Genomic DNA, 12,756 nt, shown 5'->3' with positions numbered 1-12,756 from the left:
GATTAAATAAACTCTGCTTCTTCCTACTCCTTTTCAGACACGCTGTAAATACTGTTGTTATTGTATTTGTATGCATGTTTGGAATAAACAAACACCATCGCTAAACTCATCTATATATAGCACAATTGCAATATGCATCATTTATTACTCATTTGTAGTTTTTCATTAGGTTTTGCTTTTGATGCTGATTGTAAAAATCTGCACTGCGACCACTTAATGTCTCCATTTATAGGATGAATAGGAGTCTATCCTAAAACAAGTATTTTTTTTTGGTACAGAAAAATGTACTATCAAAACTTGTCATCTTTTTTGTACAAGGACTATAATCCATTCATATCAAACCAGAGATTCAAATTCTTCTAATCAGGTATTTATTACAATTAAAATAGTTCATCTAGCAAGAATAAAGATGGATACCGTTCACTTGGTACCTGGAAATCTATACAGATACTCACCGCTGCCGATTTTCGGTACTCTTGTGTGAGTTAATAAATACAAATATTTTTTGATAATAAAATCTCAATTTTATTGCAATTTTGAAAATGAGCTGATTATGATAACTGCTGTATCTTGTTTTAAAATCACATTGTCATTTGCAAGTATGACACCCCATTGCAGTTACAAGTCCAGGACGTTAGATGGCAGTAGCGCATAGCTTATGGTGTGTTGATCAGTTCAGGCTTTGCTGTCTGTTGCGCCCTACAAAGTGTTAATACTGTAAGTGCATACCTGCCAACTTTTGAAATCAGAAAAACCTAGTAGCCAGGGTCCAGGGGCCGCAGGCCCAGGACAAAGTCCTGGTGGGGGGTTCAGCTTCGCCCCCCCCCGACGCAAAATGATTATTAGCATTCAGACAGGTTAAAATGTTGCTAAAACCATCACTTTTCTATCAGTCACAGTGACTTTTCAAAACAAAAATATTACAGCAAAAATCATATGGGTTGATTGACATGTTTATTCTGTAAACTAACTTCAATAGTTTGAAATTATTTTGACAGTTAATGCCAGTTATCCTGTCAACCTTTCACAAGACTTCAATTTGTTCATTGAAAGTATAAACACTTTTTACAGTAAACAAATGGTAAAACAGTACTAAACAATTCCATTAAAAAAAAAATTGGTGTCATTATTAACTTTCTGTCCAAGCTTGTATAATCTACTGCCTTGTTCAATTGTAAAAAAATATTCTGTGCCTAAAATTCACATTTCTATCACAATTATCATACTGTAAACATGGTAAGCTAACTTCATTAAAATTAATAGTCCTGTCAATAGCATGGAATTACAATTCAAATGTAGTTTTTTTGTAAGCCTTTCAAAAGAATTCAAAATATGAAAAATTAATGAAAATTAATTGAAGCCATCAGACACTTGAAAAGTGGCACATCACATCTCTAATGTAATCATTTGAACTTTTCAACAGAAATAGCACTGCAAAAATATTAAGGACATACTTCTGTATTTTGGTAGTTATGCTGTCAACATTTAACAAGATTTCTTCAACTTGGACTTGAAAGCATAAATAGTATAAACACTTTTAACAGTATAACAGTACTAAACAATTCCAATAGATAACATTGGTGTCATTACCTTTTTGTGGCTAAAATCCAAATTTAGCAACGGCATTAGACTTGTGTTTTTTTGTCCCAACGTGGTCTTTTACATCGCTAATTCCTCCGTGTCCGATCGAAAAATCTTGTCTGCACAAGGTGCAATTCGCGTAGTTTTCACCCTTTTTGGAATGGATATTTATTCCCGGATAGGCTTTTGAATATTCTTCACGGAATGACTGCAGTTTTCTTTTCGGTTTATGCGATTTTTCTCCGGCTGATTCCATGATCGTTCGCTCGTTTGGAAACAATTGCAACTGGTGCCTCGTGCTTGGCAGCGGTGCTATAAATAGCCTCTCGCATGGCATTCGGAATGGCTCGATAGGAAGTTATGGGAAGCAGTGTCGATTGTCATTGTTGTTACGCGATTTCGTGAATAAAACTTTAAAATAATTTTTTTTTTAAATTAATGAAAAAACGTATTTTTTATCACTGCAACCGTAACCCGGAATAGGTTGATGAAAACCGTACTAATTACGGGAAAACCGGAGTAGTTGGCAGGTATGTAAGTGTTGCAGTAAAACGCACGTCTTAGTCGTAGTTTTCACTGACAAATTTGGCGGTGTTCAAAACGCCATGTAAAATAGCTAATGCTAATCGGTGGCATGTCAATAGGAAAGCCAGTGTATACTTTTGGAAAAGTGGAGCCTTTACTTTTTCTACGTTTTTTGAGTCCGCGACATTGCACCGTTGGATTTGAGGTCTATCGGTGCCCAGCAGGACTGCGGGGGTTGGGCACGCATCCCTAACCAAGAGGCAAGAGTCAGTGTGAACTTAAATCATCCCGTGTTTATTCAAGTAAAAACCAAGCAAACAGAAAGTAGAAAAATATGGGTTTAAAAAATACACAATGTGTTTATAATTTCATTACTATTAAAACTAGATAGCATGATTTGAAAGTGGCATGGTAGTCACGCACTGGATAGTTCTTACTCTGATTGGTTGTGGTGGTTCTGCTCAGCAGCAGGCCGACCCATCAATGCTCTCAGCATCTCTTTGTACTGCTTCTTGTGGTGAGGACGAATAATACTGGCAAATCCTACACGTGAGGGAAAATAGATATGACAAAGATGAAGGGCACACGTGGTGGGATGTACTTACTGCATAAAAGGCTGAAGTCTTCATCTTTCTCGGTGAACAAGGCCACGGCCACAGACACCATGTTGTCATAGTCGTCCGTGGCCTTGTAGCCGTGCACCGCCTGACACAGCCGGGCTGATCCCTCCGGGCCCAGCGCTTTTTTTACGTCGGCCAGTAAGGCAGCCTGGACTTGACCCTTTGGAGTAGTGTCTGCTAAACATGCAGGAGTTAGATCTTTATGACCACCATTACAAAAGTTTGTCAGTGACATACCAGCCTGACTTCCTCCCAGATTCTCAAGTCCTCCTTGCTTGTTTTTTGGAGCGCTGCTGGACGTCAAACTAGAACTGGATGCTGAAACTCTACTGGGGTCCACATCTGCTGAATGAGGGAAAATATACAAACCATAAGAGACTGTGGATGAACTGTGTACCGTATTTTCCGCACTATTAGCCGCACCTAAAAACCACAAATGTACTCAAAAGCTGACAGTGCGCCTTATAACCCGGTGCGCTTTATATATGGATTAATATTAAGATTCATTTTCATAAAGTTTAGGTCTCGCAACTACGGTAAACAGCCGCCATCTTTTTTCCCCGTAGAAGAGGAAGTGCTTCTTCTTCTACGCAAGCAACCGCCAAGGTAAGCATCCGCCCTCATAGAACAGGAAGCGCTTCTTCTTCTACTGTAAGCAACCACCCGCCCGCGTAGAAGAAGCGCGCGGATATTACGTTTCATTTCCTTTGTGTGTTTACATCTGTAAAGACCACAAAATGGCTCCTACTAAGCGACAGGTTTCCGGTTCATGAAAAGACGCAATCTCTCCATCCGCACACGGACTACTATTTCACAGCAACTGCCTAAAGACTTTCAAGAAAAGCTGGCTACTTTCCGTGCATATTGTAAAAACAAGATAGCTGAAAAAAAGATCCGGCCAGAGAACATTATCAACATGGACGAGGTTCCACTGACTTTTGATATTCCTGTGAACCGCACTGTGGATACAACGGGAGCACGTACGGTGAATATTCGCACCACAGGGAATGAGAAGTCATCCTTCACTGTGGTTCTAGCTTGCCATGCTAATGGCCAGAAACTTCCACCCATGGTGATATTCAAAAGGAAGACCTTGCCAAAAGAGACCTTTCCAGCCGGCGTCATCATAAAAGCTAACTCGAAGGGATGGATGGATGAAGAAAAGATGAGCGAGTGGTTAAGGTAAGTTTACGCGAAGAGGCCGGGTGGCTTTTTTCACGCAGCTCCGTCCATGTTGATATACGACTCCATGCGCGCCCACATCACGCTGGTTTTTAATATATTATTAAAGTTTGACTGACCTATCTGACTGTTTTTTTGACATTCCTTTAGCGCAGTTAGATGCGGCTTATAACACGGGGCGGCTTATAGGTGGACAAAGTTTTGAAATATGCCGTTCATTGAAGGCGCGGCTTATAACCCAGGGCGGCTTATGGTGCGGAAAATACGGTACAAACCCCAAAAGCAGTGAAGTTGTCAAGTTGTGTAAATGGTAAATAAAAAGAGAATACAACAAATCCATTTCAACTTATATTCAATTGAATAGACTGCAAAGACAAGATATTTCATGTTCACAACGAGAAACGTTCTTATTTTTTGCAAATAATCATGAACTTAGAATTTAAGGGCAGCAACACATTGCAAAAAAGGCATTTTTGCCAGTGTGTTACATGGCCTTTCCTTTTAACAACACTCAGTAAAGGTTTGGGAACTGAGGAGACACATTTTTGAAGTGGAATTCTTTGCCATTCTTGCTTGATGTACAGCTTAAGTTGTTCAACAGTCTCCCTTCTCATATTTTAGCCTTCACACATTTTCAATGTCTGGACTAGAGGCAGGCCAGTCTAGTACCCGCACTCTTTTACTATGAAGCCACGTTGATGTAACACGTGGCTTGGCATTGTCTTGCTGAAATAAGCAGGGGCGTCCATGATAACAACATATGTTGCTCCAAAAGCTGTATGTACCTTTCAGCATTAATGGTGCCTTCACAGATGTATAAGTTACCCATGTCTTGGGCACTAATACACCCCCATACCATCACACATGCTGCCTTTTACACTTTCACCCTCGAACAATCCGGATGGTTCTTTTCCTCTTTGGTCCACAGTTTCCAAAAACAATTTGAAATGTGGACTCGTCAGACCACAGAACACTTTTCCACTTTGCATCAGTCCATCTTAGATGAGCTCGGGCCAAGCAAAGCGTTTTTCTGGGTGTTGTTGATAAATGGCTTGGCATAGTAGAGTTTTAACTTGCACTTACAGATGTAGCGACTAACTGTATTTACTGACAGTGATTTTTCTGAAGTGTTCCTGAGCCCATGTGGTGATATCCTTTACACACTGATGTCGCTTTTTGACGCAGTACCGCCTTAGGGATCCAAGGTAATGTAGTGTTGATGTCAGTGATTGAGGTAATCTAGTGTTGATGTCAGTGATGGAGGTAATGTAGTGTTGATGTCAGTGGTGGAGGTAATGTAGTGTTGATGTCAGTGATGGAGGTAATGTAGTGTTGATGTCAGTGATGGAGGTAATGTAGTGTTGATGCCAGTGGTGGAGGTAATGTAGTGTTGATGTCAGTGATGGAGGTAATGTAGTGTTGATGTCAGTGGTGGAGGTAATGTAGTGTTGATGTCAGTGATGGAGGTAATGTAGTGTTGATGTCAGTGGTGGAGGTAATGTAGTGTTGATGTCAGTGATGGAGGTAATGTAGTGTTGATGTCAGTGATGGAGGTAATGTAGTGTTGATGTCAGTGGTGGAGGTAATGTAGTGTTGATGTCAGTGATGGAGGTAATGTAGTGTTGATGTCAGTGGTGGAGGTAATGTAGTGTTGATGTCAGTGATGGAGGTAATGTAGTGTTGATGCCAGTGGTGGAGGTAATGTAGTGTTGATGTCAGTGATGGAGGTAATGTAGTGTTGATGTCAGTGATGGAGGTAATGTAGTGTTGATGTCAGTGGTGGAGGTAATGTAGTGTTGATGCCAGTGATGGAGGTAATGTAGTGTTGATGTCAGTGATGGAGGTAATGTAGTGTTGATGTCAGTGATGGAGGTAATGTAGTGTTGATGTCAGTGGTGGAGGTAATGTAGTGTTGATGCCAGTGGTGGAGGCCATCATTGGGATGACTACAACTAACCTAAGAGGGTGAGAACATTTGACAATCATTGTGTGCCATCCAGCATCATGACCTACCAGCATGTGGCATCCCTGCCTTGCTCTCAGAGTGTTCAGGTTTGAACCCACAGCCAGCACCCGTCAATTCCTGGCACTTCTCATCAAATGTCTTCTTGTGGTGTGGTCGTACAAAGTGGTATAACCCTGGGACACATGACATGGCGTTTCATCGACTATATTCAAAGTAACAAGTCAACATGTTACATGGACAATAATGACTTCTTCTCTATACTGCCTGTCCTCCTTAGGGTCACAGGTGAGGTAGGGCTAAACCCCGCCCACTTTGGGCAAGAGGTGGGGTAGACCACTACTATATTGGTGCAAAGGTGACTATATGCTTTCATGTAAATAAAACATATTTAGAAGGTCATAAACAGTTTTTTAATGCTCTAACAAAGTATGTGCCGATACAAATTTTTCACTTCCAATAGCTTTGAGTGTAAGCTGATAGCGATATTAGGGTTAGATCAGGGGATATACCCTAGTGAATTTTTAAAGCCCTTTGAGACATTGTGATTAGGGCTATGTACATACATTTTGATTGATGATAATCTCATATGATATCAGCAGGAATAATAGTACCTACTTGGAATGTTATTGTTTTGTTTTGTAGAGAGCATCATTAGATACGGGATCACCTCATGTTTTGGCAACCTAACCGTTAAGCTAAAAAGCAAACTGGCCGGCATGCATAAAACGGCAATGAAAATCGTAGGGAGGAAAGAATATGAGCCTATACAGAGCATATATGAGCAGGCAGTTAGGAAAAAAGCTAAGAAAATTATTTCCAACTCACAACACCCACTCTTTCCTGAATATGGAACCCTGCCATCAGGGAGAAGACTCCGGGTCCCACTATGCAAATTTAACCGCCTTAAATTATCATTTGTCCCAGCCTCCATTAAGCTGACCAACAATGTGCAATAGAATTTTAATACATAGTTTAGCACTTTTTTTTAGCACACAGCACTTTAGCACATAGCACTTTAGAACTAAGCACTTTAGCACACAGCACTTTATCCATGAGCTCTAGTGCAATGCACATTGGTACCTTATCTTTATCTCCATACTGTAGATTTTATGCCTACATCAAAGTGCCACCTATGTCTATCAAGCTCCATGTTCTGATGTTTAAATGTTAGTTGTATGGTTGTGGTTGTGTCTGTGCTTGTGTTTTTGTTCTGTTGTTTTTGGGTATGTTAAGAAAGCAATGATGCACTGTGCCCAAGACAAATTTCCCCGCGGGGACAATAAAGTTGAACCTTGAACCTTGAACCTTGAACCTTGAACCTCAGCTCCTCAGGCAAATGATATTGTTGATGTAGCTGTGTGGAATGTTACAAATTGTTTGATCAAGTGAAATTAGTCGGGAAACAAGAATGATAGGCATGAAAATACAAGCCTTATGACAGATTTGTGCTTTTAAAGTGGAGTGTTAAATTTGTGCTAATTCATTAAGTTAAGCTCATGACGTGGGAAGTTGAACGATGACGTTTGTTACTGGATATTCTCTAATATGCTTCTACCTTGAAGACTTTGTATGTGTAAGTAATATGCAACTATAATTATTTGATACTTGTTTGTATTAACAAATGTACTGTTTTACACTGCAATATTGTTCCATTATTATTACCTATGTCTAGCTTGTGTGCTTAGCTGTTGTGTATCTGCTCGCTCCTAGTAAGCCTAGCATGTTTACCTTGTGAAAATGACTTGACTAAAATAGAAGACATTTTCAGCTTATTGGAGGACATTTAGACGTTAACTGTCTGTCCAACTTTGCACGCCGCAAGTCTGCTTGTATCGCACATGATATCACACACAAGTATGCATGCCGCAGTAATGCTTGTATCGGACATATAACATTTATATAAGTGTGGATGTCCAACATTCACATTTGACATTTATATAAGTGTGGATGTCCAACATTCACATTTGACATGTCCAAACATTTACATTTGACATTTATATAAATGTGGATGTCCAACATTCACACATATAAGATTCTACACCAAAGAATTATCAATTTATTATTATTCCACTGCAAAAGTTTGGCACGCTCCACGGCCCATTTTCATCCGATCGGAACCGTTTAAGTATCCAAACCTTCTGATCAACTGGAAATCAGGAGCTGTTTTAAAATAATATCCCAGATTACCCAGAATTCCCGGTTTTCCGGGACATTTTGCCTATTGAAAATAAATGGTGGGCTCTCCTATTTCTGGGGCTGAGGTTGCCGAGGTAGTTAAAAAGCTCCTCGGTGGCAAGGCCCCGGGGGTGGATGAGATCCGCCCGGAGTTCCTTAAGGCTCTGGATGTTGCGGGGCTGTCTTGGTTGACAAGACTCTGCAACATCGCGTGGAGATCGGGGGCGGTACCTCTGGATTGGCAGACCGGGGTGGTGGTTCCTCTCTTTAAAAAGGGGAACCGGAGGGTGTGTTCCAACTATCGTGGGATCACACTCCTCAGCCTTCCCGGTAAGGTCTATTCAGGTGTACTGGAGAGGAGGCTACGCCGGATAGTCGAACCTCGGATTCAGGAGGAACAGTGTGGTTTTCGTCCTGGTCGTGGAACTGTGGACCAGCTCTATACTCTCGGCAGGGTCCTTGAGGGTGCATGGGAGTTTGCCCAACCAGTCTACATGTGCTTTGTGGACTTGGAGAAGGCATTCGACCGTGTACCCCGGGAAGTCCTGTGGGGAGTGCTCAGAGAGTATGGGGTAACGGACTGTCTTATTGTGGCAGTTCGCTCCCTGTATGATCAGTGTCAGAGCTTGGTCCGCATTGCCGGCAGTAAGTCGGACACGTTTCCAGTGAGGGTTGGACTCCGCCAAGGCTGCCCTTTGTCACCCATTCTGTTCATAACCTTTATGGACAGAATTTCTAGGCGCAGTCAAGGCGTTGAGGGGATCTGGTTTGGTGGCTGCAGGATTAGGTCTCTGCTATTTGCAGATGATGTGGTCCTGATGGCTTCCTCCGGCCAAGATCTTCAGCTCTCACTGGATCGGTTCGCAGCCGAGTGTGAAGCGTCTGGGATGGGAATCAGCACCTCCAAGTCCGAGTCCATGGTTCTCTCCCGGAAAAGGGTGGAGTGCCATCTCCGGGTTGGGGAGGAGATCTTGCCCCAAGTGGAGGAGTTCAAGTACCTCGGAGTCTTGTTCACGAGTGGGGGAAGAGTGGATCGTGAGATCGACAGGCGGATCGGTGCGGCGTCTTCAGTAATGCGGACGCTGTATCGATCCGTTGTGGTGAAGAAGGAGCTGAGCCGGAAGGCAAAGCTCTCGATTTACCGGTCGATCTACGTTCCCATCCTCACCTATGGTCATGAGCTTTGGGTTATGACCGAAAGGACAAGATCACGGGTACAAGCGGCCGAAATGAGTTTCCTCCGCCGAGTGGCGGGGCTCTCCCTTAGAGATAGGGCGAGAAGCTCTGTCATTCGGGGGGAGCTCAAAGTAAAGCCGCTGCTCCTCCACATGGAGAGGAGCCAGATGAGGTGGTTCGGGCATCTGGTCAGGATGCCACCCGAACGCCTCCCTAGGAAGGTGTTTCGGGCACGGGGAAGACCCAGGACACGCTGGGAAGACTATCTCTCCCGGCTGGCCTGGGAACGCCTCGGGATCCCCCGGGAGGAGCTGGACGAAGTGGCTGGGGAGAGGGAAGTCTGGGCTTCCCTGCTTAAGCTGCTGCCCCCGCGACCCGATCTCGGATAAGCGGAAGAAGATGGATGGATGGATGGGAAAATAAATGGGCCAGTTTTCAAACATGAACAATTACCACAGTTCTGACCCGATTGGAAGCGTTCCACCATCCACACACTCACTCACCTTGGACAACATTTCCATTACCAAGTTCAAAGAAAGTTTTCCAAAGTCCTAATTTCACCTCTTCCTGGAACGTTATCACAGCCCACATTGTTCAACGGTTTTTGACCGTTTTACATTTAAAACATTCCTCTTAGTTGGGACAACAAATGTTCCTATTTTTCTTCCCCCGTACAAACTCCCGGTTTTCCTGAAATCCCAGAAATCCCCATTGTCAATTCAAAGTGTTAACATATTTCAGAAGTACCAACACCAACCCATTGGTATCAACAAGGACAATTGCATGAATATTTTCAAGGATTCCCAGTTTTCCCACTCAAATGAATGGACATATAGTTTTACAATGACCTAAATTCTCAATATTTTGCTTCATTTTTAAACCCGATTGCGACCTTTCAACCATCCACCCACACTACTCTTCCCATATGTCGAACGCATAGGGCATTCACATGCAACTACTACCACAATTGCAAATTCTAGTTCTTAGTTTTTTGCTGACATGGGACCGATATCAGATATGAATATCGGATCGGGACACCCCTAAGTCCATCTATATAAGTATTCCATTCCTAAACAAGAACCTTCATTCATGAGAATTCCCTTACCACAGTCAAGTGTGAAAGCAGCCACAAGCGATAAAGGAGATATGACTATACGTGTGACTCACCACGCAACAGACTGTAAGTATGAGGGTCATCGGTTAACAGCGACGTGTCTGACAGCAGCATGTCCACGTTGTCACTCTTCTTGTAGGACTGTAGAGCCAGGCGAATTCGCTCAAAGTTGACCTGGCTGAGGGACGACTTCATTTCTCCCAGGAAGTTCTGGGCGATGGCCTTTTTCCCATCTCCAGGAGCAACCCTGGAAAAACTCGGCTTCTTTGAAAAGAAAGAGAAAATATATTGATAAAATAGTAAGAATAACATAAGTCAGAATCCTTTTTTTGAAGCTCCTCTTGTCAGGTTCCAACCCCGATGACATCTATTAAACAGCCAAAAAGCAAGGAATTAAACAGAGACAGGATTCAATTTGGCTCATGAGGAGAAACGTCTGGGCTGTACTCTTGTACAGTCTTCCACCACGCTCTGACAAGAGAGTTCTACGCCTCCTCTTTTATTTGGACTTTCCCTGATTACATAGCATCAGCTGTTTCTAAAGGGATGGGGGTCGTAAACAGCTGTTGCGCTCGGTCACAAATAGTTCAAAGAAAAGATGCCTGGAGCTTGCGTCAGGTCCTGCTTCCTCTCCGCTTTGTAGATCTCGGGTCAAGACAAGATCTTCCTGTGGATCACAATAGATCAAAGAAACCGACACCTTCATGTCGCTTCCCATCGTACACTGTAGAGTTTTACAAGCCTTTTGCTTGGTAAGATCAAAGACAGCTTTTGTCCTCTCGCCGGGAACTCATGAAAACAGAAAGTTTTGTGATAACTTACATACAATTATTCTGGCACTTATTGTAAAATAAGTTGACAGTTTTAGAAATGCACAATATTATTTTTCAAGCTGCTACCAAGAACTTCCTGCTTCTCAAGATGAATACTTATAACCATACTTGCCAACCTTGAGACCTCCGATTTCAGGAGGTGGGGGAGCGTGGTCGGGGGTGGGGTGGGGGGTGTGGTTAAGAGGGGAGGAGTATATTTACAGCTAGAATTCACCAAGTCAAGTATTTCATATATAAATATATATATATATATATATATTAGAGATGCGCGGATAGGCAATTATTTCATCCGCAACCGCATCAGAAAGTCGTCAACCATCCGCAATCCACCCGATCTAACATTTGATCAGAACCGCATCCGCCCGTTGTTATATATCTAATATAGACGATGCAAGGCATTAGTGAGGTTATAAAGCTTTTGCCTGTTAAAGAAAGGAGACTGATCCAATGCAGCACAGACATTCGCGTGCCACGCTGTCACGACCCAGACGCACACCAGTGCGCAATCATATGGGAGCCGCGCTGAGCGCACCTCCAAGCGCGTCTCGCTGCCGGCGACGGCCGGGTATATGGGCCCGACGCTCCAGCGCCATCCATTTTCAGGGCTAGTTGATTCGGCAGGTGGGTTGTTACACACTCCTTAGCGGGTTCCAACTTCCATGGCCACCGTCCTAGCTGCTGTCTATATCAACCAGGGTGAGCCCCACCCCTTTCGTGAGCGCACTGCGCGCGGAGTGACCCCTGTTACGCGCCCCCGGCAACAGGGGTGGCGGGCAGGTAAGCTGCGCGGGCGGAGCGCGCGGAGTGACCCCTGTTACGAGCCCCCGGCCACGGGGGTGGCGGGCAGGTAAGCTGCTTACCTGCTGCGCGTGATGCCGGCCGCGGCGAAGGCGGACGAGGCGGGGTGGCGGTGCGGTGGTGACCCTGGACGTGCGTCGGGCCCTTCTCGCGGATCGCCTCAGCTACGGCTCCCGGTGGGGCCCTCTCGGGGGAAGGGGCCTCGGTCCCGGACCCCGGCGAGGCGTCGGGGGCCTTCTCCGCTCCGTAAAAGTGTCCATCTCTTTTTTTTTTTCTTCTTCTGTTGTGGCATATGCTGCAGGTGCCTGCTCGTTTTTCGTATGTGGGTAACAACATTTAACTATGTATATATATTTACCAATTGGTTTAACTGCCACCCGCCTGAATCTATTTAAAATCTAATTTTTTTTTAACCACCCGACCCGACCCGCGGATAAAATCTAATTTTTTAAAATTTCATCCGCCCGATCCGCGGATAATCCGCGGACTCCGCGGTTGTGCCCGCAAACCGCGCATCTCTAATATATATATATATATATATATATATATATATCTACATCCTGAAAATATGCAAACAAAACTGTGTTTAGATAATTGATACTTCAAACTTGCATAAGTAAATCTTTTTAGTTTAGTTTAGCACCTCTCTGTGTGCAATTTTTACTTTCCACCCACAGTGTGAATGCTTCTGTGTATATGTATATAGTATAATATTTAATTTGTAAACAACAGATGAAGAACATTGGTTCTCAGGACCGGACTGTGCACCTTACCTCCTTTTGCACT

At 43.5% G+C, this 12,756-nt stretch overlaps 1 protein-coding gene across 2 annotated transcripts in view; it reads right to left on the bottom strand.

Moving 5' to 3' along the window:
• Window positions 1-2,389: 2,389 nt before the first annotated feature.
• rtel1 (regulator of telomere elongation helicase 1) overlaps window positions 2,390-12,756 on the bottom strand; it is a 68,730-nt gene continuing 58,363 nt past the window's right edge. The window contains exons 28-32 of one of the 2 annotated variants that reach the window (XM_061973310.2): window positions 10,393-10,603; window positions 5,922-6,047; window positions 2,964-3,071; window positions 2,712-2,900; window positions 2,390-2,649 (exon numbers count right to left, since the gene is read on the bottom strand). In XM_061973310.2, coding sequence (XP_061829294.2) covers window positions 2,540-2,649; window positions 2,712-2,900; window positions 2,964-3,071; window positions 5,922-6,047; window positions 10,393-10,603 — 744 coding nt within the window. In that variant the 3' untranslated portion in view covers window positions 2,390-2,539. The remainder of the gene's footprint in view (window positions 2,650-2,711; window positions 2,901-2,963; window positions 3,072-5,921; window positions 6,048-10,392; window positions 10,604-12,756) is intronic. The other variant, XM_061973315.2, reaches the window with a different exon arrangement.

The sequence above is a fragment of the Nerophis lumbriciformis genome, linkage group LG01, assembly GCF_033978685.3.
Source record: "Nerophis lumbriciformis linkage group LG01, RoL_Nlum_v2.1, whole genome shotgun sequence".
Lineage (NCBI taxonomy): Eukaryota > Metazoa > Chordata > Actinopteri > Syngnathiformes > Syngnathidae > Nerophis > Nerophis lumbriciformis.
The sequence above is the reverse complement of the archived record's forward strand: the minus strand, read 5'-3'. Positions and strand labels throughout refer to the sequence as shown.